The 26,988-nt window shown below is 53.4% G+C and overlaps 1 protein-coding gene across 1 annotated transcript in view; it reads right to left on the minus strand.

Annotated features, from left to right (window-relative positions):
- TTC28 (tetratricopeptide repeat domain 28) overlaps positions 1 to 26,988 on the minus strand; it is a 509,780-nt gene that overhangs the window by 104,569 nt on the left and 378,223 nt on the right. Inside the window, exon 6 of the mRNA XM_031948792.1 lies at positions 24,142 to 24,649. Within this exon, the coding sequence (XP_031804652.1) occupies positions 24,142 to 24,649 (508 nt within the window). The remainder of the gene's footprint in view (positions 1 to 24,141; positions 24,650 to 26,988) is intronic.

The following is a 26,988-nucleotide window of genomic DNA, read 5'->3' on the forward strand; positions in this document are numbered from 1 at the left end:
CACAGTTCTACCCCCATCCTCCCATGCCAGCTCTTTCCCCGAGGGCTTCTAGAATCTGCCACTTGCCTTTTCCCCCAACTCCGCCAACCTGTGAGGTGTTTTAATTTGCATCTCTCTCGTTATTAGCGCCTAAGAACATTCCCCCCCATTTGCCCATTGCACATGAATGTTTGCTGGTGTCCACGCCTCCACCCGCTTGGATTGTCGAGTGTGGTTTTCTGAAGGCGAGGACACGAGCTCACATTCACCTCTGCTGGATTTTACCTTCTGGATTCAGACACCCCATGTCCCAGCTTCTCCAAGTCCCCTGGGCTCCGCCTCTACCCTCCAGGGTGACAGCTCTTGCTCACAGCTCTGAGTCACACGTGCAGGTGAGAAGCATGACAGCTCCGTGCTCAGTCACATCACCAACACAAGTGCTAAACAACATCTGGCTAAGCGCATCTGTCGAAGGCTCCTCTGGAACCCTTCCAAGGTATAGGCTGTCATTCAGTTGTCTCGGTCCCGTCCAACTCTGTGACCTCACTTGGGGATTTCTTGGCTTGGGGCCAGGGGCGTTTGGCCATTTCCTTCCAAATCACTTTACAGAAGAGAAAACGGAGGCAAACCCAGGGAAGTGACTTGCCTGGGGTCAGGAAGCATCTCGGGCCAGATTAGAATTCAGGAGCATGAGTCTTCTTGGCCCTAGGTCAGGTGCTCTATCCACCTTGCCGCCGAGCTGTCGCTCCAAGCTGGCAGGTAACAGCACTTGGATGACCCAAACCCAAGCTGAAACCTCCTCCCTACAGTTTCCCCCACTGGTCCTTGCCTCACATCCATCCTCCCAGCGCTCTCCTCCAACCCTAAGGACTTCCAGCTAAGCCATGGGGGATGGCCAGGCAGCAGGAAGCTTGGGGGCCTGATCTCCGATTGGATCACAGCCCCCAACCCCCTTGCTCTAGACTAGACCATTGGGTCTTGCTGCTGCCTCCCACAATCCTCCGGACCTTCCCCTTTCTCTGCTCAACAGTCCCTGACACCAGAACTACTACAGTAGTCAAAGGCCTTCCCTCTGCCTGATAGTGTCTGTCACCGGATCCCTTTCTGTCTAAATTGAATGGGGGGAGACAAGTCACGAGGCAGATGGAGTCTGGACTGAGACACTAGCTGTCTGAATCTGGACCAGTCACTTAACTTCTGACTACCTCAGTTTCCTCATCTGTACAACCCGCTTCCCACTTGTGAAGAGAAGACGAAATGCTCTCTGTGCAGTGCCATATAATGATAATTATGACAGCGAGGTCTCCAGCAATTAGAGCATGAGCTTCTTGGCAGCAGGAAATGCCTCACAGAAATCTCCAGCGCTTCTTGCGTTCAATAGACGGTAAGAACCTAATAAATCCTTTTTCATTCATTTGCTCATTCTTTCCACAAGACGGTACTTCCACCATTTAAAACAAACAAAACAGAACCTCGTTGGGAGGCGCCTGAGCTCATTTTCCTGTAATCTGAACATTTTGTGCATCTAAAGTAGCCGCTCCTTCCAGATGCATCAGGATGCCAGAGCAGCTGGGAGCAGCGTCTAGTTAAAAATGCATTTTGCCAAAGAGAAAGGAAAGAGCTTCCTGAGAGTCGGGGTCAGCCGAGTTGATGGGAATCTTCCTGGCTTTTATCTCCCGAGCTGAGGCTCCGGAGCCCAAGGGCTCACAGAGATGTCACGAAGGCCAGCCAGCACAAGCAGGGGCTGGAATGTGAGCTCACTTAGAGGCTCCCCTGCCAGGGGAGGAAGCTTTCTCCACCCAGGCTGGTCCAGGACCTTCTCCGGGCCCTGTGGCCTATCTAGGGCCAGGACGAGTCCCAGGCAAGAAAGGAACCCAGATGTTCCCTGGGTTGAGGCCGGCTCTCCATCACTGAGCCTCTCTGCCTCTCCCAGTATCACCGAAGAACTAGGGAAGGGCCACAAAAGTAGCGACCATCAGAGCAGGCAGAGGGGTTCCAGAGTGGGAGGGGCCACAGGCCATCAGAGCCAAGGGGGCCTTCGGATGTGGGGACCCTGGGGGGGGGGTAACAGGCCTAGACAGGAAGAGTGACTTCCTCACCCAGACCTCTCTTAATGCATGTGGAGCCCGGGGCAGTGGGAGGTCTAATGAAGACCCCAGCCTGAGTCTGCATCATGGGAGGGGGAGGCTGGGCTCCCCGGGGCGCTCCCCCTGGGCACAAGCCTGCACTCTTGCTCCAGGCTCTGCCATTACCCGGGTCTTCTTTTGTCAGGGTGGGTTCTGAGTGACAGCGGGGGGGATGCTCCGGCTCCGCTTTGATGGGACGTGAAAACCACAGAAGCCAATCTTGGGCCCAGACTGTGGACTCCACGGCCGTCACATTCTATTATTTCTGCTGGAGCAAATTGCTAACATTTTGGAATGGAGGTCATAAATTATTCAGAGCCCGAGCAAAGAGCCGGAGATACAAAGTGCTGTCATAAAACTCCCGGCGCTGGAAGAATAAGGAAGGAACAAAGGAAAAACCCAGAAGAAACCTCGAGGTGGCACTTCTTGACCCGCTTAATCACCCGCCATGGGGAGAGCGGTTTACTGCACAAATCCCCAGCTCGGCGCGCCGTCCATCTGTGCCCGCCGAGTGCCGCTGGCCCTGCTCCGAGAGGGCTCTTCAGGAAGCCTTTCTCGAGGTCCCGGCCGTGCTCCTCACCGACGGCACCCCGCCCGACCCCCCTGGCAGCCCCTCTGTGGGCAGAGTCCCCGCCCCGTGGGTCACAAAGGCAGAGGCCACCAGAGCCCAAACGGGGAGCTTCCTGCGCCATCCCTCCCACAACCCACCTCCAAATGCTCGAGAAAGAACAAAGAAATCCTGGGCCGAGGACTGGCTGTGATTAACTTTTCTGTCTCCTTCAGGGCCTTCCACAGCGGGAGGCGCTTCCGGTTCTTAGGGCATCTGGACTCTGTTAGTCCCAACTGGGCACAGGAAGTCCGGCAAACACCACGGCTCCTGGGCCTGGCCAGCCTGGCCTGCGGGACCACAGGCTCCAGGCACTTAGCCCCGCAGGAGGGTACGCGGGTGGCCCCACCTGACCTCCTCCCGCTCCCCTGGACAGGCCAAGGGACTTGTCCGCAAGCACAAAGCCAGCACATGTTTTTCTATTTAAGAAAATCATGGCTATCTGCATAAATTAGAATACCTAAGTCAAAATCCCTAACCAGATGATCCCACAGCCTTCCCAAGGTCACTGCAAGTGTGAGAGAAGGTCCTGGAACCTAGAACTGCTGGGAGGGGGTGGGAAAGCGCGACTGCTGGGCCCGAGATGGTCTCTGGGCACCCGCTCAAAGTGTTCCACATGCGTAACAAGGCCCAGAGCACAGGGGCCTCTTCCCCTAAATTCTTTACAAATGGAGAAACCAGGGGAGAGAAGGGCCCGGCCGGACAGGGGGGCCCGGCCAGACAGGGAGGACCCAGCCAGGCAGGGGGTCCCGGCCGGACAGGGAGGACCCAGCCAGGCAAGGGGGCCCGGCTGGACAAGGGGGCACCCAGTAGCGAGCTCCCCGGAGGAGCGGAGCATTCAGGTCCCTGCTGGAGAGAACCCCAGCCTCTGTCCGTGAAGAACACTAGTGCGTGGGGCCGCCCCCAGGTCCCAGCCCGGGCTGATGCCTCCCTGTCTCCCGCTCCCCAAGGCTGCCTCCCACCTCTCCCAGCTCATGGAGCAAGAGCGGGGGAGGCGAAAAGCAACCGGGAGGCCGGACTGCCAAGAGGCCTGGACGTAGAGCCGCAGAGGAAGGGCTTTGTGGGAGCATCTCCGCTTCTGCATTTATAATTAGCACATTCTGCAGGAAACGACTTGGTTTCCAAGATGGCACAGATGGAGTAAAGAGTGCAAAGAGGAATCCCAAAAAGGCCAAGGAAAAATAAAAGCCATATAAGGAAAGAAAGGCAGGGAGAGGAGAGCTAGCTTTTCAGCCAGAGAATTCCACGGAGGGAGGAAAGATCTGGGTCTGGGAGGCAACGAGGTGGGATGGAAAGAACTCTGGCCCAGAGGGCAGCGGGGGCAGCCATCCTAGCCTCCTCTGTGTGGGAAGAGGCGTAGAAAGGACAAGGTACGGCTGTGGATGGAGATGATGTTTAATATCCTTCCCAGAAGCCCTAGGATTGTTACCCAGAGAAAGCAGGAGGGGCAAGGGGCTGCGATTTCTGGACACCAGCTCTGGAGCCCGGCCCCCATCCCGACTGGCTAAACCTTCCTAGGCAGAGTGACTCTGGCTAAGTCAGAGGCCCTCGAGGTTCCCAGGAGAAGGACCCCTTCTATCTTATAGGATCAGTGCTGATCGACCTCAAGCAGGGCTGGCTATGGCCTCCTCCCTGAGGAGACTCTTGGAACACTGGAGCACAGGACATGGTGACCACCATGGGCCGGAGACCCTTCATGTTGGCTTACCAGGCCGAAAACCCTCCTCTAGGAGCCGGTCAAGGCCTAGACTTACCTTCTGAACAGCTGTCCTCTGAGGAGATGCTTCTCACTGTCCTCCTACCTCCCCCAAGTAAAAATGGCTGATTGGACCAAAGCAGAACGGAGCTCAAATCACCCCAAAGCACGGGGATGTAAGTAGGCTTCCCTTACCAAGGGGCCCATGGTTGTATTTTTCACCTTGATTACCCATGAGCCCTTTTACTACACCAGACCCTGACTACGCGTAATCAGGTATTGCAATGTACAGCACAGAGACCACACGAGTCAAGTCCTAGCCTTCAATTAGCCTGATCTGTAATATGGAGACAAGCGCTTTTCTCCTGCTGCCCAAGAGGGATTGCTGAGAAGGTCTGAAGGCTGTCTGCATGAATTTCCTTGCCAAAGGTCACCGTCCAGACTTTTCGGTGGGTGGGACTGACATTCACGGAGAGCTCAGAGAGCGACCACCAGATCCCAAGGGCATCCTGGAGACCGTGGCTAGGGCATGGGCGGGATGGCCCACAGCCAGAGCAATGCAGAAACTCCAAGGCCTTGCTGTGGTCCTACTTACAGAGGAAGCTGCCTTCCAGGAGGGTTCTCGGAGGAGAGGGAACTCGTGGGATTGGAGGATTTAGAACTGGAAGAAGTCTTAGGGACAGTCCAGTCACGCAGGGAGCAGCGAGCAGCGTAGCAGGGCCTGGAAACCAAGACCGTCTGACTCCAAATCCAGGTCTCCCTCCCTGTTCCACACTAAAACTACCTGGTGGGAATCCAAGAACAACTTCCTCATCCCAAGTACCACTCTGTAGAAAACCCTGTCCCAGGAAGGCTCCTGGCTAGCTCCTCCGGTCCCTGGTAAACTGGCGAGAGCTTGGAAAATTCTGGTGCTTTGAAGTTCTCTTGAAGATTCCATAAATATTGTAATAGTTTGGAATACTTTTTATGGCTCTTTTTCATTTGCGAAGCTAAAAGAGACTTCTCTTGCCAGATGCAATTCAGCAAAGTCCTTTCCAATGGGAAAGGCAGCAAAGAGTTTGTTAGAGGGCGAGAAAACCGATATAAGCCAGTGGTGTGCACTCTCTCCCACCCCTGGTCCCTCTCCCTTCTCTGCCAAGCTTCCAACTGATCCAGTGAAGTGGGAAAGATCTTTAGACTGATCCTCATTCCATGAAGACGTTCCCATTGTCTATTTTCCTTTAAAAGCACCTAAGCGTTAATTAGGAAGGACTTTAGAGACCATCCAGCCTGGTTTCCCAGCTAACACATCCCTGATACATTTGCATTGTTGATGTAATGGGGACTGATCGAGAGAGGCTGAGTCCCCTGAGAAGGTGCCGGCAGGGATGCTCAGTGACCCTGCTTCTGGAAGCGTGCGATGACAGGGGGAAGTGCGTGTTGGCGGAAGGCGTGGGGTCCGAGAACAGGCCCTCCACTGGCCCGGGCCCCAGATCATGAAAAATCCACCGGATGCACAAACCACAGGCCCAGAGAGCGGTGACACACAGGCCTTCTATTGGCCACAGGAGCACTCGTTCGTGGATGAGCTATCGAAGCAATAAAAATAGTCAGCAAATGGCTCAGCGTTGGGCGAAAAGGGCTTGGGCCCTGGGAGGTGCTGAGAGGGGTAAGCAGGAAGGTGAGGAAGTAAAGAGATGAACAGAACGCCTCCAAACAGGAGCTAAAATGCTTTCTGGTGGGGAAGGGTGAGAGAGAGCCCGCCACCAGGGAGTGACCCTGGAGAGGCCCCAAAGGGAAGGACCTTATAAAACAGCACTCATAGCACCGTTTCTGTGGCAGCAGAGAGTCGGGGACCCCAGAGACACCCATTGATGGGGAATGGCCAAGCAGCCGTGTTCCAGGATGTGAAGGATGAGCCATAAGAAGTAACAAACATGAAGAAAAGCCTGGGAGTTATGGGGAATGGGACAAATGAGGAAATACAACAGAACAACGCACACACAACCTGCCAACAGTGCAAGTGCAAAGGACCAAAAATCCGAATGCCTGGTAACTGTAAGGAGCAAGCTTGGCCCCGGACAAGGGGCCAACCTTCTGTTCCCCGCTGGGCCTCTGAACAAGAAGCAGACTGTGGATGGGTAACATGGCAAACTTGCCCAGTGGGCCTTTGCTGCCATGGCTGCTGCTGCTGTTCAACCACTTTTCTTCTCCTTGCTTTCAAGTCTGTTAGAAGGTCAGAAAGCTTTCTGTGTCGGGGGGGACGCAGGGATACATTTCGACAAGAAAATAAGATCGAGCCCTGGAGGACCACGGAACGCCCCACTTTTGGAGCAGCAGAGGGTTTGTAATCAAAGCTGCCAGCAGAAAGGCCCGGCCCTGCTCGGTCCTCCATGGCATGCCCTTGTCCCTTCCTCATTCTCTGGCCTCCCCTTCCCAATCCCAATGTTCTCCTGATTCAGCTAAGCCTCTTCCATGTGTGACTTGCTCCCTTCTGCCACTCCTTCAAAGCCTGGAGGAGACCCACCATCCACTTCCTCTGCTTTCATTGAAGTGATGCTCAGTGGAGAAAGAGAAAATCCCTCAGGCTCACAGTTGGGGAGCCCTGCAAATGCACAGTGTGGTACCCAAACTCAGCCCTCTACAGCGCCCCACCTACTCAATTCCACATCTCTTCTGGGCCTTCCCTTCCTTCCTAAAGTCCCCAACAAATGGTCCTTTGCCCACCCTCACAACTGAAGCTGTGACAGTGTGGAAAGATGGCCCTGGAGACAAAGGACCCGAGTCCAATCCCACTTTGATGGGTCTTAGACAAGTCCCCTCACCTCCCTGGCCCTGGTTTCCTCATCTGTGGGAAGTTGGACAAATGGCTTCTGAGGTCCTTCTAACTCTATGAACCTAAAGGAGAATTCATCATTAATTCCTCCCCTTCTTCTCACATCCCTCTGACCCAGTTCTCCACGTTTTCCTTTATCTTTGAGGAAAAGCTGGTCCTGTTCCTAGCCCGGCCAACTGCTCTACATGGACTCCTGATCCCATTCTATCCGGCTTCTCCCCCTCGTCAGGAACCTTGGTCCCTGATACATCCACTTAATCTCTCAATCCCTCCTGATCTCTTGGCTCCTCCCTGTTGCCACGCAACCATCTCATACTCCCAAATTTCCATCCTACACCTCTCTTCCCCTTCTCTTGTGACCCTCCTTCTCCTCTTCCTCAGCTGGGTGGTGCAGCAGATAGAGCACCGAGTCCAAAGTCAGAAAGAGGCCAAGTCAAAACCAGTCCTAAACACTGCCTAGCTGTGTGTCCTGGACAACACTCCCCCTCTGTCTGCTTTTGTTTCCTCAGTTGTAGAAGGGAGAGCCTAAGAGTATCACGTGGGGGACAGATAGGATAATATTAGTGAAGAACCTTCCCCAGGGCCTGGCACATTGGAGGTACTTAATACATGTTTATTCCATTATTGTCCCATAAGAAATGATCAGCAGGCTGATTTCAGAAAAGCCTTCTGGAAAGATTGAACTGATGCTGAGTGAAGTGAGCAGAACCGAGAGAACCTTGTACATGGCAACAACAGGTTACAGGATGATCAGCTCTGATGGTCGTGGCTGTTCTCGACAAGAGGGGATTCAAGGTAATTCTGATAGACTTGGGATGGAGAGAACCGTCTGCATCCAGAGAGAGAACGATGGAGACTGAATAGGGATCAAAGCAGAGGATTTTCATCTTTTTTGTTTTTGTTTGATTTTTTTCTATTTTATCTTTCACCTTTTGATTTGCTCTTTCTTGTGTAGTATGGCAAATATGGAAAATATGTTTAGAAGAATTGTACATGTTTAACCTATATTGAATTGCTTGCTGTCCATGGGATAAAAATTTGAAGCACAAGCTTTTGCAAAGGCGAATGCTGAAAACTATGTTTGCATGTACTTGGAAAAATAAAAAGGTATAAAAATGGGAAAATGTTTATTCCCTTTTCTTTTCTCTTTTAAAATACTTTTTCTTTTTTTAAATTATCAAACATTTTTTCTTATTTCTCTCTTCCCCCTACTCACTGAAAAGAAAGCAATATATAACTCTTATATTACAGATGTATAGTCAAGGAAAAGTTTTCCTGGTCATCGTGGCCAAAAAATGTGTTTCTCATTCTGCATATTAGTACAACATCTCTATCATGAGACAGACAATATTCTTTTATATCACTTCTTTAGAAACACGGCTAGTTATTTTGTTGATCAGACATTTTCCAGAATTGTTGCATTTATATTGATGTCAGTAAAAATTGCTCTCCTGGTTCTGTTCACTTCCCTCCATCATGCATCAGTACATATGAGTCTTCCCAGGCTCTCAGAAACTGTCATAATTTCTTACATCAAAACAGTATTTCATTAAATCATTATCTGTTTAGCTAGTCCACAAACGATGGTCACTACCTTAGTTTCTATTTGTCATCACCAACAGAGATACTGTGTGTGTGTGTGTGTGTGTGTGTGAATGTGTGTGTGTATTTTTTTTTCCTGAGGCAATTGGGGTTAAGTGACTTGCCTAGGGTCACATAGCCAGAAAGTGTTAAGTGTCTGAGACCAAATTTGAATTCAGGTCCTCCTGACTTCAGGGCTGGTACTCTATCTACTGTGCCACTTAGCTGCACCTAGCTGCCTGCTACTGTAAATATTTTTGTAGATCTCTGACCTTTTACTCTTTCTCTAATCTCTTTAGGGAATTGATCCTCAATGGGTCAAAGAATACATGATTTAGCAACCTTTGGGGCATAATTCCAGATTGCTTTCCAGAATGGCAATACCAATGTGTAGCTCCATCGATGGGACATCAATGAGTCTGTTTTCCCGCAGCCCCACCCCCCAGCACCCAGCATTTCATATTTTTGTGCGTTCTCACTCACAATTTAAACCATTGCAATACTCGTCTTGATCTCTGTCTGGCCACTGGACCCAGATGGCTCTGAAGGGGAAAGTGAGGCAAGGGAAACCTTGCCCAACCTTCCCTCACATCAATCCAATTCACTTGCATATTTCGGCCCACACCACTGATGTCATGGTCCTCTCCGAGCTCAAAAAGCAGCAACAACAATAAACCTTTGGACCGCATTGCTTAACTGAAACTGCTCTCTCTAAATGTATCAATGATTATTTTTTAGCTTTTCTCAATCTTCATTTGCTCTGACCTCTCTGTAGGATGTGGAATTGCTGACCGCCCCTCCAAAACTGATTCTCTGGGTGTGTATGACTGCTTTCTCCCAGTTCTCCTTTCACCTAAATGACCACTCCTTCTCAGTCTGATTTATTGGTCCCCACACATCCCACAGTCTTTAACTGCTCTGGGACCTGTCTGATCTTGCCCATCCTGCATCTCCTCTTCTCTGTTTCAGATCTCAGTAGTTCTAATAGGTTCATTATAATGTTTACGCTAAAAAGCCTAAATCTATATACCCAGCATCAATCTCTCCTGACCTTTAGACTTGCATTGCCCACTTCCTATGGGACATTTTCAATAGATATCCCATAACCGCATCAAACTCAACCTGGACAAACAGAACTCAAGAGCTTTCCCATCAAAACATCTTAAACGTCTCTTTTTACAGGGGACATCGTCCTCTCAGAATTGTACACCAGCACAATCCTCTGCTCCTTACTGTATCTCTGACACACACTAAGCATGTGGCAACTGATGAGAAATCCCAGCCACCTCTGAGTTTTGTTTCACAATCCTCTCTTTCACATACACCAAAGTCCCAGTCACTCCATCTCCCATCTCCAGGCCTTTGCTCTGACTGACCCCCATGACAGAAATGCCCTCCTTCCTCAATTTACCCTTTTACAATCTCTTGAAGTTCCCTTTAAGGCTCAGCTTGCACGCTACTTTCTCCGTAAAGCCTTTCCTGCCTCATTCCCATCTATAGCTTCCCATGCCTTATCCCTTAATCACCTATTACCTCTCCTGTATGCATTTTGTATGTGCCCGACACAAGAGTTTAAGTTTCCTGGAGGCAGCGAATGTTTCATTCTTGTCTTTGTAGTTACAGTCCCTAGCACAGTGCCTGGTATGCAGTAGGCATTCAATAAATGCTTACTAAATGATCATATAGCAGTGTGAACGATGAACTAGAAATCATGGGCCAAATGATAGCACCATGAACTGCATCCGGAGGTAATTTAGCTGGGACCCAAACTGTAGATCTTAGTAACTTGATGTCAACTTGGAAGGAGGTTTCCAAAGGAGGAATCTGTCCATGGTCCTGAGCTGTCATTCATATTCTCATATTCATTCATTCTCATTCTCTCTCTCTATTTCTTTCTATTTCTTTCTATTTCTCTCTCTCTCTCTCTCTCTCTCTCTCTCTCTCTCTCTCTCTCTCTCTCTCTCTCTCTCTCTCTCTCTCTCTCTTTCCCTCCCTCCCTCTGTCTCTCAGACACACACACACACTATATGTTTATCAAATTTAGAGAGGACTCCAAAGAGGAAGGGAAAAGTAACACTTTAGGTCCAAAGATTCAGGCTCCGGATGGATCTTCATTCACAGGTGAATCAAATAAGAAAATACTGCATAGAGATCAACATAGTGTCTTAGACTTGGGCTGAAAAACCCATTTTACAGGTTCAGGGAGCAGCTTGTCTAAGACGTGATGAATTCTAGAGGATTACGAGCTCAATGAGTTTCAAAATGTGCCACAGCAGCCTAGGAAGTGGGTGTGATCTTGGGCGGCATTAACAGGGCGTTCGTTACTTTAAGCAATCAGGCCAGAGGGCACATCCCGTTGTATTCTGCCCTGGCCAAAACATATCTGGAATTTGGGGTCCCGTATTTTAGGAATGATACTGACAATCTGGAGAAGATCCAGAGAATAGCCAAGATGACAACGAGCTTTGAGTTCATTCTTTGTAAGTGTTTCTTAAATTTAAAAAAATTTTAAATAAAGATTTTAAACCTTATGAACGGCCATTTTCACATACAAAATCACAAATTGCATATGAAAGTGTAAATCTATTAGATACAACTTGTTTGTTTTGCAAAGAAAGCATCAACTTTCACATGGCAGCACTAACACTTCCTTTCTTATCTACGGCCCCTCCTGAACCTCTTTCACTTCTTATTTTCATGTGTTTCACTGACAGTTTCTATCCTCCTTTCTCCCTTCCTCCCTCTCCCCATCCTTCCTTAGAAGGAGCACTGTCACGCCCTCATGGCATCCCCCTTTCCCCCAAGCAAAACCCTTCTTTTAACAAATAAGTACAATTGAGCAACACAAGTTTGTGCTGCATTAGTCGGGTCGAAAAATGTCCATCCCATCTCTAGTCCATCACCTCTCTATTGAGGGGGGTGTCATTAGTCTCCTGGTCCCTCCATTGATCAGAGAGAGTTCTTAGGTCTTTTAGATTGTTATTTATAATGATGTCGTCAACATACAAATTGTTCCTCGGGTTTTATTGACCTGACTCTGCATTAGCTCATTCACCACTCCCGGCTCTCAGAAGGCATCCCTTTTGTCACTTGTGATGACACAGTTGTGCGCCGCCCACATGATGGGCAGCCACTAACTTTGCTCCCATACGAATGGCTCCCTTCTCTGCCCCTGTTCTCCTTGGGGTACAAACCTAGCGGGGACATGGCCGAGTCAAAGGATGCATCATGACTCTGGGGACCAAATTCTAACCTCCTTTCCAGAACCCAAGGAATTCAGAACCACTTAAGAGCCCCAGGAACGTTCAGGGCGTCCACACTCTCCCAACCTCTTCAACAATGGCCAATGTGAGAGGCGTGACGCAGGACCTCCGACTTGTTATAATGTGGGGGTCTCTTATTATTGGAGATCTGGGGTATTTTTATGTGTGACTGTTGGCAGCGGGCAGTGGGCATTTCTTCTTTTAAAAACGATCTATTCATATCCTTTGACTTTACCTATGGAGAGGTGAGGACTGTTTGAAGACACTGGGGATATTTAGCCAGAAGCCAAAGCTGAGGGGTAACACAGCAGTTGCCTATGAAAGACTGCCACGTAAAAAGGGGATGCAATTTATTCTGTTTCACCTCAGAGAACAGAATCAAGATTATTCTTATATTATTATATATATATATATTATTATTACATTAGGAAATATCAGGAAAATATTCCTAGCTTTGGGAACTATCAGAAGGTTGAATGGGCTGTTTTCTTGGGATGAGCAAAGGCGCTGTGGAGGGGAAATTCATTTGCAGGGATTGGTCAGAGAAGATCACTGCAGAGACCTTTGGCAGAGAGAAATTTGGGGACTCCCAGTGCGAGAGGTAGAGCTGGGGAGAGTTCTGGGTTCCTGGGGTGATCCCGGTGTAGCAGAGGGAGCTTCTGCTGGCCCCCTGGTCCCAGCTGGAGCCCCCGGAGCACTTTCCCTGAGGGTGAGTGGATGGCAATGAGGACTGTACTTCTCAGCAGCTATCGGAGAGCATCTAAATGACTTCGGTGCCCTTTGCAATGGAAGGTACAAGCTTTCAGCTCTCACAGTAACTTAAGACTTCAGGATAGGAGGACGGAGAGGTTCCCCAAGGGATCAGAGGGAAATTGAGATCCAACCTTGAGCGGCGGCAGACAAGGCTATTCCAGAGTGAAACGGAAAGAGGCTGAGTCAGCACTTATGCCTCAACGTGGCTTTCAGGCTTTAATCCAATTCAATAAATACATTTTCTACTGTACCCAGGAGCTCTCACAGGGCCTGAAAGGGATTTCTGGAACAATACGCTGAAAACGTCTCTCGATAAAAAGGTCCTTTTGGGGGGAAGCTTGGGTCCTGCCACTGATGCGAGGGGATCCCGGGCAAGTTCCTTGCTGTGCCTTCCTGGGACCTCCATTGGAGCATCTGTAGAGTGCAGGGGCTGCTGGGGGGTGGGGCCCCCGGCTTTCGCAGCCGGTGGTTCTGCACCCCGAGTGTCAGGAAGCACCCCAGCCCCTTTTCAGATGCTTTTTGGAACCTGCTATTTGAATCCTGAGAACACAGAAGGTAACATCATTTTCCTCAGGCTGGAAGTTAAACACAGAGGGAAAATATACAATTAAGGTTCATGTGTTCGACAGAACAATGAGATGAGCCCTGACTTTTTGCTCCTGGAGTCATAAATATTAGGGTTCTTGCAACTCCCACAAAGCCCTTCTTGGGAATCAGGTGCGTGAGCAGCTTGGCGAAAGCCCAAAAAAGGTTAACCTGTCATTTGGTTGGCCCGCTTCCGTCCCAGTCTCGTGTCACCACGTGAGAGAAGGGAGAGAATCAGCTCGATTCAGGATCCTTCCTCAAAGTAATAATTAAAACTAAAAAGGTGCCATAAAACCTAATCACTGTCTGCTGGCTTAACTGCCGATTTCTCAGGTTTGAGTTCGTTTAAGAGACTCTTGGAGCCAGGCTCCATCTTATATCCACACGGCTTTTCCTCCAAAGTTGGGTTCTTCATCAGACTCATTAAAATGAGCTGCCGTCCCCTGACCCAGGGCACTGGGAGCGGGGAGGAGCAGGTGCGAGCGGCTCAGGGAGAAGGCGGCAGCCCGGGCCGCCAGAGGGGAGGGCCACGGAGGGGAGAACCATGGAGGGGAGGGCCATGGAGGGGAGAACCATAGAGGGGAGGGACACGGAGGGGAGGGCCATGGAGGGGAGGGTCACAGAGGGCAGTTTCAGAGCGTTAGTCACTGGCTTTCCCCGTTGGGGACTGATCTCCTGCCTGTCCTCCAATGCTTTGTCCCCTGGTAACGGCCTAACCTTGTGAGGACTATGGAGCAGAAGCCAAGGCATGGGCCTGGGTAGCTTGTCTGGGCCATCCGGCTAAGGAGGGTCTGAGGTGAGATTTGCACTCGAACCCTCCTGACTCTATGTGAGCCCCCTGACAGCCTCCCCTCCCATAGTCCAAGAGATGCCTGGTTCCCCCAGAAGACAACGGACCCCAACCTCCCACCAGCATCTCTCCCGGCAGGGTTCCTGCTCTCCAATGTCCCTGTGCCCCTGGCCCTCAACCCCTAGAGAGGCCGCAGTGGCTGCCGAGGCCCTCCCTCCTCCCTCGGGGGACTTGGAGCCCGACTCACAGACAACAATGGGACAATCTGGGGCCATTTGTCCCAGACCGAATCACCTTCTGCCTCCCCCCCCCCAAGAGAGGCCTCCTGGCTCGCGCCCCCGAGGGCGTTCTCCAGCCAACCGTCCCCCAACATCTCCCCCTTTTGTTAGTCTTCACTCTCTCACCACCTGCTGGTTCTTTTCAAGTCCAAGCCAAGCCCACATCCCACAACCCTAAGTCCCTGATACTGGCCCTTCCAGCCCACGTCCTGTCAAGTGTGGATGGGCAGGTGAAAGATCCCTAAAATAGCTTCCGATGCCAGCATTCTGCTACAGAATTCTAAAGTCCCTTTAGGTGCTGATAGCTTGTTTTCTTTATTTAAGATTCCTCCTTCTCACACATTCTCTATTAGAAAGTCCTCTAACCTCTGACATTCCCTGTTCTAGGCCCCCTCAGCTCTGACACCCCCTGTTCTAGCCCTCCCTCAGATCTAACAGTCCAAGTTCTACGATCCTATAAACTCTGTAGGGCCCAGTGCGGTTGTGGAGCCCTTGGCACGTTCTCCCCGCCTGTAACGATGCGCCAATAACAAAGAATGGTTTCCATAACAAGAAACGGGGGCCGACGCTGATGCAGATTCAAGGAGGAAGGTCAGTGGCGGGCAGCGGCAGAGTGGGCCAGTGACCGGCACAGATGGCAGATTCAGAGCCCCACCTGCACACCCAGTTGGCACTGCCATGTGAACAGCAGCTGCCACAGATGGAGCAGCTGGAGGACTCGCAGGTGCAGGGGGTGGATGCCAGCTGTGGCTGCCCGGGCCCGGGACCAAAGCCTCCCCACGTTCCTGCTGCCCTGGCCGCAGACAGAGCAGGAAGGGGCTCCTGCAGAGGCAGCCACAGGCCGGCAGGGGTCCCGATGGCCCCCCGGCCCTCCATGAGTTGGGAAGGGCCCCCAACCCCGCTGGCAGCCCCCCAAGCACCTGGTCCCTCGGCTCGCTCCCTCTAATTCTGGGTCACAGCAAGGGGGCTTGTTCCCCTCCCCCCCCCCGGGGAGTGCTCACTGTGAGCTGGGGCCTCTGCCCAAGGATAAGTGGCCCTGGCGGAGTCCTCCTGCTGCCCACTGGCTGCCTGGCCCCCACCTGGGTCTCTCCCTCCTCTGGCCCCTGATGCCTATGCCCACCACTGGGAATCTCTCCATCCCAGTGACCACAGGGCCTGGGGAGCTCACATACAGAAGGAGTTTAATAGGTGCTTGCTGACCTGGCTTGTGTGATCCCAGACATGTCACAGAGCCAGTTGGCCATCAGCGAGGGGATTCTCTAAGGCTCTAAACCACAGAGAAGGTGGACTCCTCCCTTGGATTGGGAGGCCTTAAGGCCAGAGCCCGGGACTACCTCCCAGAAGCCTCTCTGAGGGGTGTTCTTAGAGGAAGAGAAGGAGGAGGAGAAGTTAGAAAGAAAAGAGGAAGAAGAGGAGGAAGAGAAAGTAGGAGGAAGAGGAACAGGAAGAGGGGAAGAAGAGAGGGGAGAGGAAGAGGTGGAGGAGGAGACAAGAAGGAGGAAGAGGTAGGGAAGGAGATTACCCCCCTGCCCCCCCGCTCCTCCAGCTGCAGAGAACCCAAGCACTCACAGTCCAGACTCTTGGAAGGGGGAGCTGGGGCTCCATGACTTCCAGGGGTGTGCCCCCCCAGAATTGGGGCTGCAGGGTGGGGGACCTGGGGCCGAATCCAATGGCGAGCCTAGAACGCCCGCTCTGAGCCTGGGCAGCAGAAGGAGCTCCCACCAGGACCCAGCTCAGTTTCTCTGGGAGGGGACGTTCTCCGGTCCTTGACGGTTCCCGCTCCGACCTCCAGGGAGCCTCTGGGCAGGGTTCCTTCCCATTGCCCTAATAGAAATGTTATCAATGCCCGGTCGGGCTTCTTGTGGGAAGCAGCCCACAGGGCCTTTTGCCTCCTAAGCCCATTTAGCCTCACATGTTCATAATCATTTGTGTAAAGAAGAAGAAAACTCAAAGCGCTAATTAGGGAGCCGTGGCGGCCAGGCTCCTGCTCGCCACCTTATCTTCCTTATTCAGTTCTTGAAGACTCAGCTATTAAAAGAAATTAAGTCATTCATCAGGCCCATTTCAATTACCTGCTGCTGATAACATCGGATTACAATTAGCATCGACAAATGAACCAAGTGCCAACTGCCAAGCAGAAACATAAGCTAATTTACTGCCAGGCTCTGCCCGCTGGAGAGCGGGCTCTGGAGCCTGGCAGCCGCTCCATCATGGCAGCAGCAGCCCCCCCCCCACCCGGGCTCTGAGTTTGGCCGGAACTGGATGGGCATCAAGACCCAGATACTCTGCTCATGTGCCCAATGGTCGTAGCCGAGAAGCACCTCAGAGCAGAGGGGGCTGGGGAGCCTAGAACAGGGAATGTCAGACCTGAGAGGGAGCCTAGAACAGGGGGTGTTGGGGCTGGGAGGGAGCTTAGAACAGGGAATGTCAGGGCTGGGAGGGAGTCTAGAACAGGGGGTGTTAGGGCTGGGAGGGAGCCTAGAGCAGGGGGTGTCAGGGCTGGACAGGACTTCTCAGAAGACCAAATTTTCCACTTTGTAAAGAAGACAAGCACTTGCAGAAAAAGCTTCTTCAAATCCACAGAATGAGGTACAAGCAGACCTGGGGATGGGAGAATCCTCGTTTCCTGAGTGCTATTTATTTAATTAACAACTTTAGCCACTTCAGTGCCGCGGTTTGCAGACAATGTCTTTTATGTAGTCATTATCCTAGGTGACAGATTTGATCAAAAGGAGATAATAAAATGATTATTTCTTAACTGAAGCCCAGTGGAGGACATATTACTGTAATTGAATCATTTTCTCATCATGAAAATATAGATGACAAGCCGGTAAACCATTGGGCCTGGAGTCAGGAAGACCAGTTCAGATCAAGCCTCAGACACTTACTTCCTATGGGAGCCCATCTCCCTCAGCTTCCTTATCTGTGAAATAGGAGGTAAGGATATGACAGCCTATGGTGGACAGAAGGAGGAAAGAGAGGAAAGGAAGGAAGGAAGGAGGGAAGGAAGGAAGAAAAGAAGGAAGGAAGGAAGAAAAGAAGGAAGGAAGGAAGGAAAGAAGGAAGGAAGGGAGGGAGGGAGGGAGGGAGGAAGGAAGGAAGGAAGGGAGTCTTTAAACTGACCAGTTCCAGTTTGTGGGCGAACTTCACTCACAGAGGTTGTTTTTGTCCTCTGTTCCCAAGATACCCTGGGGTTTCCTGGCCAGATTTTTTTCTTAAGACCCATCCATGCCTTAAACCAAAGGCTGGCCATCTATATGGCAATCTACACTTATTAAGTGTTTCCTGTGTCTCAGGCCCTGTGTGCCAAGGGGCTTCCCTGAAAAGAGCCTGTGTCAGAAGCCCGGCCCGCTCCTTCCCGAGGAAGCCGATCCAAGATTTGCTAACAGTTAAACGAGTTGTTCTTCTGATAGGTCCTTTTTCTCAATCATTGTCCCTTGTGCCTGTCCTCCCTGTTGTCTTCCTTGGTTTTGTGTCTGTCTCCCCTTTTCGTCTCTGTCTGTCTTTCTCTCTGTTCCTTGTCTTTATCTCTGCTTCCTGTCTTTGTCTTCGTTTCTCCAGGCCTCGTCTCTTCGTTCCTAATCCTGATCTAATTCTACTGAACATTTTACGGCTGTTCCTCCCTTATCCATGGATCTATGCACCAGAGCTGTCTTGGCTGCCCCCAGATTGCTGCCATCCTTTCAGTCCCAGCCACATGAGCTCAGGCCCCCCCTTGGCTCTCTGCCCCCTCGGCCCCCCTCTGTCCCTCCTCCCCTGGCCTGCACCAGCCTCCTTCTCCGGTCACTGTGACCTTCTTGAAGCCTCACTCTGCTGCTCTAGAAGCTCGGGGGCTCCCTATTACCCAGGACCAAATACAATGGACATTTATAGCTTTTTCTTTTTTAACCTTCACTTGTGATTAGACAGAGGAGGGATTTTGCTGCTCTGCACAGAGACCGCTGATGCCCAGCCTGGTGCCCTTGTGTAGGCCAGTTGCCCCCGGGGCCTGGCAGGATCTCCCTCATTTCCTCTAAAGCTGGGGCCAGATGCCCCCTCCCCGCCCAGAGCTGGCCCCTCCCTGCCCGGAGCTGCCCCACCCCTGCCTGGAACTGTTCCCCCCTCCCTCCCCCCCCCCCGGTACATCCTTCACGTCTCTGCAGCAGTGGGACTCCTGCGGGCTCCCTGAGGCAGGGTCTCCCAGGTATCCCAGGCGGTGCCTGTCAGGGGGTGGGCTACGGCCAACTGCCGGCTCTTTGGCCCTGAGAGCCTCTCCCGGTGCTAAGGAGCCATGAAGAGGCCCCGAGCTTCGGCCTCCTCTCTGGGACAGGGAATTCTTTCTTTAAGGAAAGTTTCCCAAAGCTCCACATTTGGGAGTTTCAGTCGGGTGACCTTTGACTCCTGGCCGGAAGATGGCCAGCGGGTGCTTGTGTTTCCCTGAATCCTCCCGTTGCCTCCTTGAGCTCCTTCCCGGTGAAATGACCTTGACCACTTTTGCATTCTGGGATCCCGGCCCCAAGCTTTGAAAGGGGCCTCTCCCCGGCCGTCCCCACCAGGCTGGGCGTCCTTCCTGCAGCTGGAGAGCCCTGCCTTTGGCTCTCTGGGGAAGGGGGCTCATTATCCCAAGGGAAGGCACCCCCCGGGGGGACAGCCCTAGATCCCTTCTTCATAGAAAGCCAGATCCCCCGGGGTGAATCAGCAGGAGGAAAGGGGGGGCCTGATCCCTGCCCTAGCTGAGCAGACCCAGAAGGGCCGGGTGGCCCTCCCCCCTTTCCCTCTCTCTGGCCCCCACAGCCCAGGGCTGGCCCCACCGCCCCCGCCGCCAGAAAGCTCCCCGCCCCGGAAGCGCCCCCGCAGCGGCTGGGCGGCATGTGGCCAAAGCACATGGAGGGGTTTGGAGAGAGAGAGGCGGAGGGACCCGCCCAGCCCGACATCCTCCCCCAACAACGAGACAGACCGTTTCAGGGGCAGGGGGGCTTCCCACCGTGGCCCCAGTGCCATGGGACTCTGGGGGGTCGGGGGGGGTCCAGGAGGGCCCTAGGGGAGCAAGGGGGCCCAGGGGGCAGTGCTGGTCAGTGCCAAACGCGCGGCCACATGGGCACTTTGCCGCGTTACCGGAGGCAGTGTCTGCCGCGGCCCAGCCTGAGCCAACGGCCTTCTCTGCTTTGAGATGCTGGGTTGTTTTCCCGACCGCACAAGGGCCGGCCAGTCAGACAACAAAGGGACAGGAAGGCCCCGTTGCTCTGGCCGTGTTTCCCAGAGAATCACATTTCCCGCCAAGCTCTTTCCCGGGCACAAGCCTGGGAGTCGGCAGCTCGAAGCTCCTGCCGTGCCCTTGGCCAGGTTGGATGGAGAGCGGTGGGCGCTGGCAAAGGGGGCTCCGGCAGGCTTGAAGCCAGAGGCCACGTGGAGGCAGAGCTGATCCAGCAAGTCCCAGGCCCACGAGAGGGCCCGGAGGCTGGTTAGGGCTAGAGACCAGCGAGGGCCTTTCCTTGGGCTCCCTTAGAGCTCCCTGGCCTGTCCTCTTTGCAGCCCAGCAGAGCCTGTGAGCATTGGGCTGAGGCGGAGGGACACCGAGAGGCTGGCCCAGCCCCCCCCCCCCCCCCCCCCCCCCCCCGCGGCTCAGGGTCCCCAGCTAGAAACCAGGGACAGCCATTCCCGCTGGGCCACTTCACTGCTTCTCAGATGCAGGACAATAAATGCCATTTTATTCTTAACGCAAGATGGATCCAGAAACAAAACCGAGAGAGGAAGAAAAAGAAAAGGGAGATGGGGGATGAGTAGAGAGGGGGTGGGGGAGAAGAAAAGGAGAAAGGGAGACAGCCCGAGGCTGGCAGGGGGGCTTAAGGAAACCCCACCACAGCGGGAGCCATGGGGGCAGGGCAAAACCCTCGACAGCTTTTCCACAGAGGAGCCAGAACTTACTGAAGTAAAACTCCAACCAAGGAAGGCCTGCTCCCCTTAAAAAGCCAGCACTTCCACAGGCTCCCCAAAGGCCTCCTGTGAATCAGGTGCCATGGGAAGCAAAGCCCACTGAGCCACCGGCAACCAGCCCCTCCAGCACGGGGGCAAATAAGGTAGAGCCAGAGGGAAGGCCGGGGAGATTCCTGCAGAGCGTGACCTTCAGTAGGGACACAAGGGACAGCGGGGAAGGGGGCAAATGTTGATGAGGGTGGGAGGTAGCCAGGAGAGTCCCACAGATGGGGGGAGCAGCCTGGGCCGGGGCGAGCAGGGAGGCCAGCATCGCTGGGACGGAGGCTTCCAGGGTGAATGGGGAGAAAGAAAGGCAGAAAGGGAACGGCTTATAAAGGACTTTTAAAAGCCAAACAGAGGATTTTATATTAATGCTGGAGGGAAATGGAAGCTTGGTATTGGTCGTTAAAATACCAAAAGTTAAATCACCCCCCCTTACTTAAACGAGGGCAACAAGACCTGTCCCCCAGCCCGGGAGCCGGCCCTTCCTTTTGGGCCCCTAACCCCAAGAGCTCCTCCACCTTGAGGGGGATCCACCCCCTCCCCTTTTTTCAGCAAAGGGGGAGGAAGAAACAGGCACTTATTGCCTCCCTCGCTCCTGGCCCAGATGGTCCCTCGCGACTTAAACCCCCCCTCCTTAAACCCAAACCACCCAAAAGGAAAACACAGTCTTCTCACCCTTATAACCCTCCTTCCTCATTTCCCTTTCCTTCCTTCCTTCCTTCCTTTTTCCCTTCCTTCCTTTTCCTTCCTTTTTCCTTTTCCTTTTTCCTTCCTTCTTCCTTCCTTTTCCCTTCCTTTTCCTTTTCCTTCCTTCCTTTCCTTCCTTTTCCCCTTTTTTCCCCTTTTTTCCCCTTTTTTCCCAAAAGGGCCCCCCATTCCCCGGATTTCCCTTTTCCCAAAATTTACCCCCCTGGGGGCCCAAAATTTTTTGTTCCCCCCTTTAAAGAAACCCCCGAAAACCGCCAGGGAAGGCCTATTTTTTCCTGTTTGGCCAAAAACCGCACAGGGTAACCGAATGACTGAGTGAAGGGGCCCACGCCCTCAGGGAAGGGCCCAGGGCAGCCTCCCTGCATCCTGCTGGCCCCAAATAGACACCGGACCACTAAACAGTAACAGTTTCCTGGGCACTGCTGAGGAAACGAGGAAGACAAGACCCAGCCCCTGCCACCTCGGAGAATTGGGCAGAACTACTTTCCCCCTTTCCCCAAGACTTTAATTGCTTGGTCCTTTTAATAAATGGGGTAAACTGACGGAGGGCAGACAAGGCCTCAGAGTGGATCGGGCAAAACCCCACGAAGCTACTTCTAACTGCAGTTTCTCACTAAGTCCTGGGAAATGTACATAAAATGGTTTGTGTTTGATTTCTATGACTATTAAATCCATCCCTCCGGTTTTAATATTTTTCAGCACCGTCCCTAGGAGAGCATGGGATCTCCCTTCTCTCCCACCCACCACCTCCACATATACATGAAATGTGATTAAAATGAAAATCACATTTGGGAGGGAGGACAGGCAGAGAGAGACAGACTGGAACTGTAGCTATATAAGGGAGGAGGAGAAGAGGGGGAGGTTTGCAGCCTGCGGCTGATTGTGTCTGATCATACTAACATTACCTCCTCCTGCCGCCTCCTTTTTCCCATGAGTCACCGAGCCCCAGAACCAGCTGCGTGTCCCGAGGGGAATCCGGGGTCTCTCCAAAGTGCGTGTTCCTGATCCCTGCATCCCGGTTGTGGCCTAAGCCCCTCGTGCATTTCTGTTACAAGCCCCACATGAAGCACAATGGTGGTTCTCAAAAAGCGATTTGAGGTTTCATCATTGTGGACACTCCTCTCTCCAAAGCAGTTTATGACTCTTCCTTTCCTTATACAGGGGTCCTCAAACTACGGCCCTCGGGCCAGATGCAGCAGCTGAGGACGTTTATCCCCCTCACCCAGGGCTAGGAAGTTTCTTTATTTAAAGGCCCACAAAACAAAGTTTTTGTTTTTACTATAGTCCGGCCCTCCAACAGTCTGAGGGACAGTGAACTGGCCCCCTATTTTAAAAGTTTGAGGACGCCTGGTTAGCAGATGAGCACTCGCAACCCAAACCCCAACAGCCGGGGATTCAGCAGGCTGTTGAGAAGCCTCTCCTGTCCGGATGCTTCTAGGCTGCTCCTAAGATGACAGATGTTCTCGAGTCCGTCAGAACTTTGTCAGTCTGCTGGGCCCTGAGCCCAGCCCTCCACTAGAGACAGAGAGCAGCTAAAACGACACCTTCCTCTTATTTTCTCTATTTATTCCATTAATTGATTCTAATTGATCATCATTTGACTCAACACGAATAAAGATCCACCAAACGCAAGTAGGAAGGATCCGCCAGAACTTTTTCATCTGTTAGGCCCTGAGGCTACCTGTATTCTACTAGAGCCAGAAAGCAGCTAAAATGACACGTTCCTTTTTATTTTCTGTTTATTCCATTAATTGATTCTGATCAATCATCATTTGGCTGAATGCAAATAGAGATCCACCAAACGCTAGCAGCAAGGATCCATCAGAACTTTTTTATTTGTTAAGGCCTTGAGGCTACTATTCTACTAGAGCCAGAAAGCAGCTAAAATGACACTTTCCTCTTATTTTCTCTATTTATTGATTCTGATCAGTCACCATTGACTCAATACAAATATAGATCCACCAAATGCTAGCAAGGATCTGTCAGAACTTTGTCAGTCTATTAAGGCCCTGAGACTACTATTCTACTAGAGCCAGAAAGTAGCTAAACTGACATGGTCCTTTTATTTTTTCTATTTATTCCATTAATTGATTCTGATCGATCATCATTTGACTCAAGGCAAATAGAGATCCACCAAATGCTGGCAGCAAGGATCCGTCAGAACTTTTTCATCTGTTATCTGTACAGACTACCTGTGCTCTCCTAGAGCCAGAAAGTAATTGAGACGACAATGTGCTTTTCACGGGTTGCCACTGCTAAAGCTCCTGTCAGGTAGGAGGCAGTTAGACCAGGCAGCCTCTAAGGTCCTCCCAAACCCACACTGGCCTCCCTGTAGCCAGCTGACCAGTGATGAACCTCTCTGCCCCCTCCAGGCAGGTCCCACAAAGGAGCCGGGTCTGGCCAGCCTCGCCTCCGAGAGGCTGGACGAGCCCCACGAGCCGCGTGCAGAGGAAGTCTCTCTAGTTACATGGGCCGCCTGGAACCAGAAGAGTTCACTAGACTCATCACCGTACCTGCACATCACCCCAGCAATCACGGAAAATCAATCTGATTTAAAGGGAACTTTCCCATTTAAAAATAGAAGCCTGTGTTCACACATACACCAGTGGTTCCGTGAGCCCCGAGTAGGAGTCTGGGAAGCTGCGTTCGCTATGATATTAAATGCACTAACTAAAGAAATCTCTTGAAAACAACCTCCAATTCAGTCAATTGATGACTACCTAGAGCTGCTTTTTCATTTAAACCAAGCCCAGCCTTGTATCATTTCCTTCCCTTCTCTCTAATTAAATAAATCTGGTCTCTCTATGTTCCAGACAGATTAAAAGGCTGGTCTTTTCTCATGCTTTGGGCTCCCGCCCTAGTGCGCCCTGTCTGTGATGACGAGGAGGGCTCAGGGGGCTTGTGAGTCGGCTCTCCCCAGAGCATCCGAGGGTCAGAGGCAACGCTCCCGTGGCTCTAACCCTCCCGGCCCCTCGGGCTTGTCCCCCCCACATCTCCGGCCTTACCCAGGTTGGAGGAGGCCCGGCCCTCGGCGGCCCGGTCCTTGAGGCTCTCGGCGATGTCCAGCTGCTGCTCGTGGTACTGCTTGGCCCTCTCCAGGTCCTGCATGCACCTGGCCGCGTGGCCTAGGCCGGCGTAGGCGCGCATCTCGATGGCCTTCTCCAGCAGCTCCTGGGCCAGCTCCAGCACGTGGTTGTGGTAGGACATGGCCTTGTCGAAGTTCCTGCGGTAGTGGTAGGCGCTGCCCAGGTTGCTGTAGGCCCGGGCCTCCTCCCTCTTGTTGCCCAGGTCCTTGGCGATTTCCAGGTGCCGCTCGTGGCACTGCACGGCGTTCTCAAAGTCGCCCATGGCGATGTACACGGCGCCCATGTTGCCCAGCTCCCTGGCTTCGGACAGTTCATCTTTGGACTGCTTGGCCAGAAGGACGCACTGCTTGTGGCTGGCCAGGGCGTTGGGGTAGTCGCCAATGGCTGTGTAGACGTGGCCCAGGCTGCTCAGGGCGGAAGAGGCGGCCTGGAAGGAGAGAAACAGCAGAAAGGGTGAGAAGCCTGGGTCCCTCAGACAGCTCCAGGGCGGGTGGGGGCCTCGGGGAGTGCCGCAGAGCCCACAGGGCGGCCTTGTAGCGGGCAGGGATTAATGGAGGGCGATGAGCTCAGCCAGGTAATAAAAGCCATGGTAACGGTCACCTGCGGGAGGGAGGGCCACAGGGAGGGGCAGAGGCCACAGATGGGGGGGGCACGCTGGGCAGAAGGGCCTTATACCTTACCCAGAGCCCCCCACTATCTGCGGCTCAGAGACGCATGGATACAGCCTCGGAGCCATGTGTGGGCCCACAAGCCCCTTCCCCTCCAAGCCCCCAGGATGAGGGAGACCCCGAGGGAGCTTCCCCCCCACAGTGCCCACAGCCTCAGAGAGACTTTTCATTACACACTTGCCCCATATAAGGGGCCGATCCTGGCACTCTGGGGGACTCCAGCAGGCTCTGCCCAGGGCCGTGCTCAGCCCCTTCTGGCCCTTGGGGGGGGGGGAACGCTTTTCCTGACTCTCACTTGGGAAACGCCTGCCTGAGATGGGCAGAAATCACTGGCACCCTGGGCCTGTGCCCTCATTCAAAACCTCTGCGCCTTCTAAAAAGGAGCTCGGCCCAACTTCTGAGCCATGACGGGCGGCTCTTACGCTTATGCCCCTCCCTGGCGCCCTGTGAACCAAGCTCTCGGGCCCCACGTGGGGAGCCTGAGCAAGCGACAGCAGCGAGCCTCCCCTAGGGGCACAAGGGGGCAGAGACGGGCATGAGGGGGCAGAGATGGGCACGAGGGGGCAGAGGTGGCCCCGTCAGGGATCAGCAGGACGCTGCTAGAGGAGGAGACTCAAACCTGTGGTGGGTGGGGCACCGGTCCGGGCACAAATGGCTGGAACAAGGTGGCCATGTTCCTGGCATGGGCAGCATGGGCCAGCCTGTGGGGTACCGACACCAAGAATGATGGTCCTGCCGGGTGAGGTGTCAGACGGGGGCACAGACAGACATCTGGGAGCTGGGGAGCCTCCTGGGACACGCACGCACCCAGAGGTAGGAGCCAAGCCTGCTGCCCACTTTGCCCAGTGACCAGCAAAGCCAAGTGGCCTCGAGAGCAGGTGACCTGCGGCTCAGACCCGTACCTGGTGGAGGAGGGCTGACCCCCCCTGCCCAGCTGCTGCCAGTCCACAGTCAGCAGCAAGGCCAGGGGAGGAACCTGGACCCCCGTTCTGCGCTTCAGGGCCCAGCAGCTGGGGTGGCCACTTGCCTTCTCCCTGCCTCAGTTTCCCCGGCTGTAACATGTCCCAGAGGGCCGTAGCCTCCACAGGGAGCATCCGCTGTCTGTACGGCCATGACCACTGTTCCCGTTGTCACCAAGGAGGCCATTCAAGGCTCCAGGCTCCGAGAGCAAAGCATGTAAGTGCAGACTCACAGAACCTCAGAGACAAAGGCCCTCGGCGGACCCCGAGTTTGGAACCTGGTGTATCCCACCCAATGTGGCCAGGGGGGCTCAGGTCGGAGGGCACTGCCCGCCGTGTGCCTGCCCCCCCCCCCCCGCCTTCCTTGTCCTCCCGCCTCTGGAAGTTGGTGACGGTCCTTGCGGCTCCAGGCGGGAGCAGCCGGGCTCTCCTGGGCCTGAGGGCCCTCAGGATCTCCACAAGGACACAGGGCTGTCACTTTGGGATCGTGGGAGCTTTCCCCCCACAGGACAGACCCTCGCGTGTAGAGCAGCGCCCCCCCCCCCCGCTGTAGCCACTTAATAAGTCATGTTAAGTTAAATGTAACGGAGACCCCTGCCCGCGGCCCTGGAGTGTCAGCTCTTTCAGGTCCCCGAGAGGAGCCTCCCCGGGGCCTGGCGCTGGTGCTCAGGGCCAGCTAGGAGCTCTTTGGCCAGAGGGCTCCTTGCTTGGGGATTCTGCCCCCTGTTAAGCTATTTTCTCACAAATGCAAGGTTAGCTTCCCCATCCATCCAAGTAAACAGACACAAAGGAGCTGGGCAGTGACGGCTCCCTGAGCGAAGGCTCCCCCATGATCCTCTCTGTTTGCCATCACCCTCATCCACCAGACACAAACGGGGCCCTGCCCCCCGCGGTTGCCCCCTGTGTGCCTGTTCAGCCCAGCGGCTGCAGCGCCCCTCTGGGCCCTCCCACCCACTGTCCCTTGACATTCACCTCTCTCAGCGGCCTCGGCATTTGCATTCCCCCCGAGTCCTCGGACGGGGGCACGTCTCTGGGCCCCATCCCCCTGGGCCCCGTTCCCCCTGGGTCCCGTTCCCCCTGGGTCCCGTTCCCCCTGGGTCCCGTTCCCCCTGGGTCCCGTTCCCCCTGGGTCCCGTTCC

This window comes from Sarcophilus harrisii, chromosome 1, assembly GCF_902635505.1.
Source record: "Sarcophilus harrisii chromosome 1, mSarHar1.11, whole genome shotgun sequence".
NCBI classification, from domain to species: domain Eukaryota; kingdom Metazoa; phylum Chordata; class Mammalia; order Dasyuromorphia; family Dasyuridae; genus Sarcophilus; species Sarcophilus harrisii.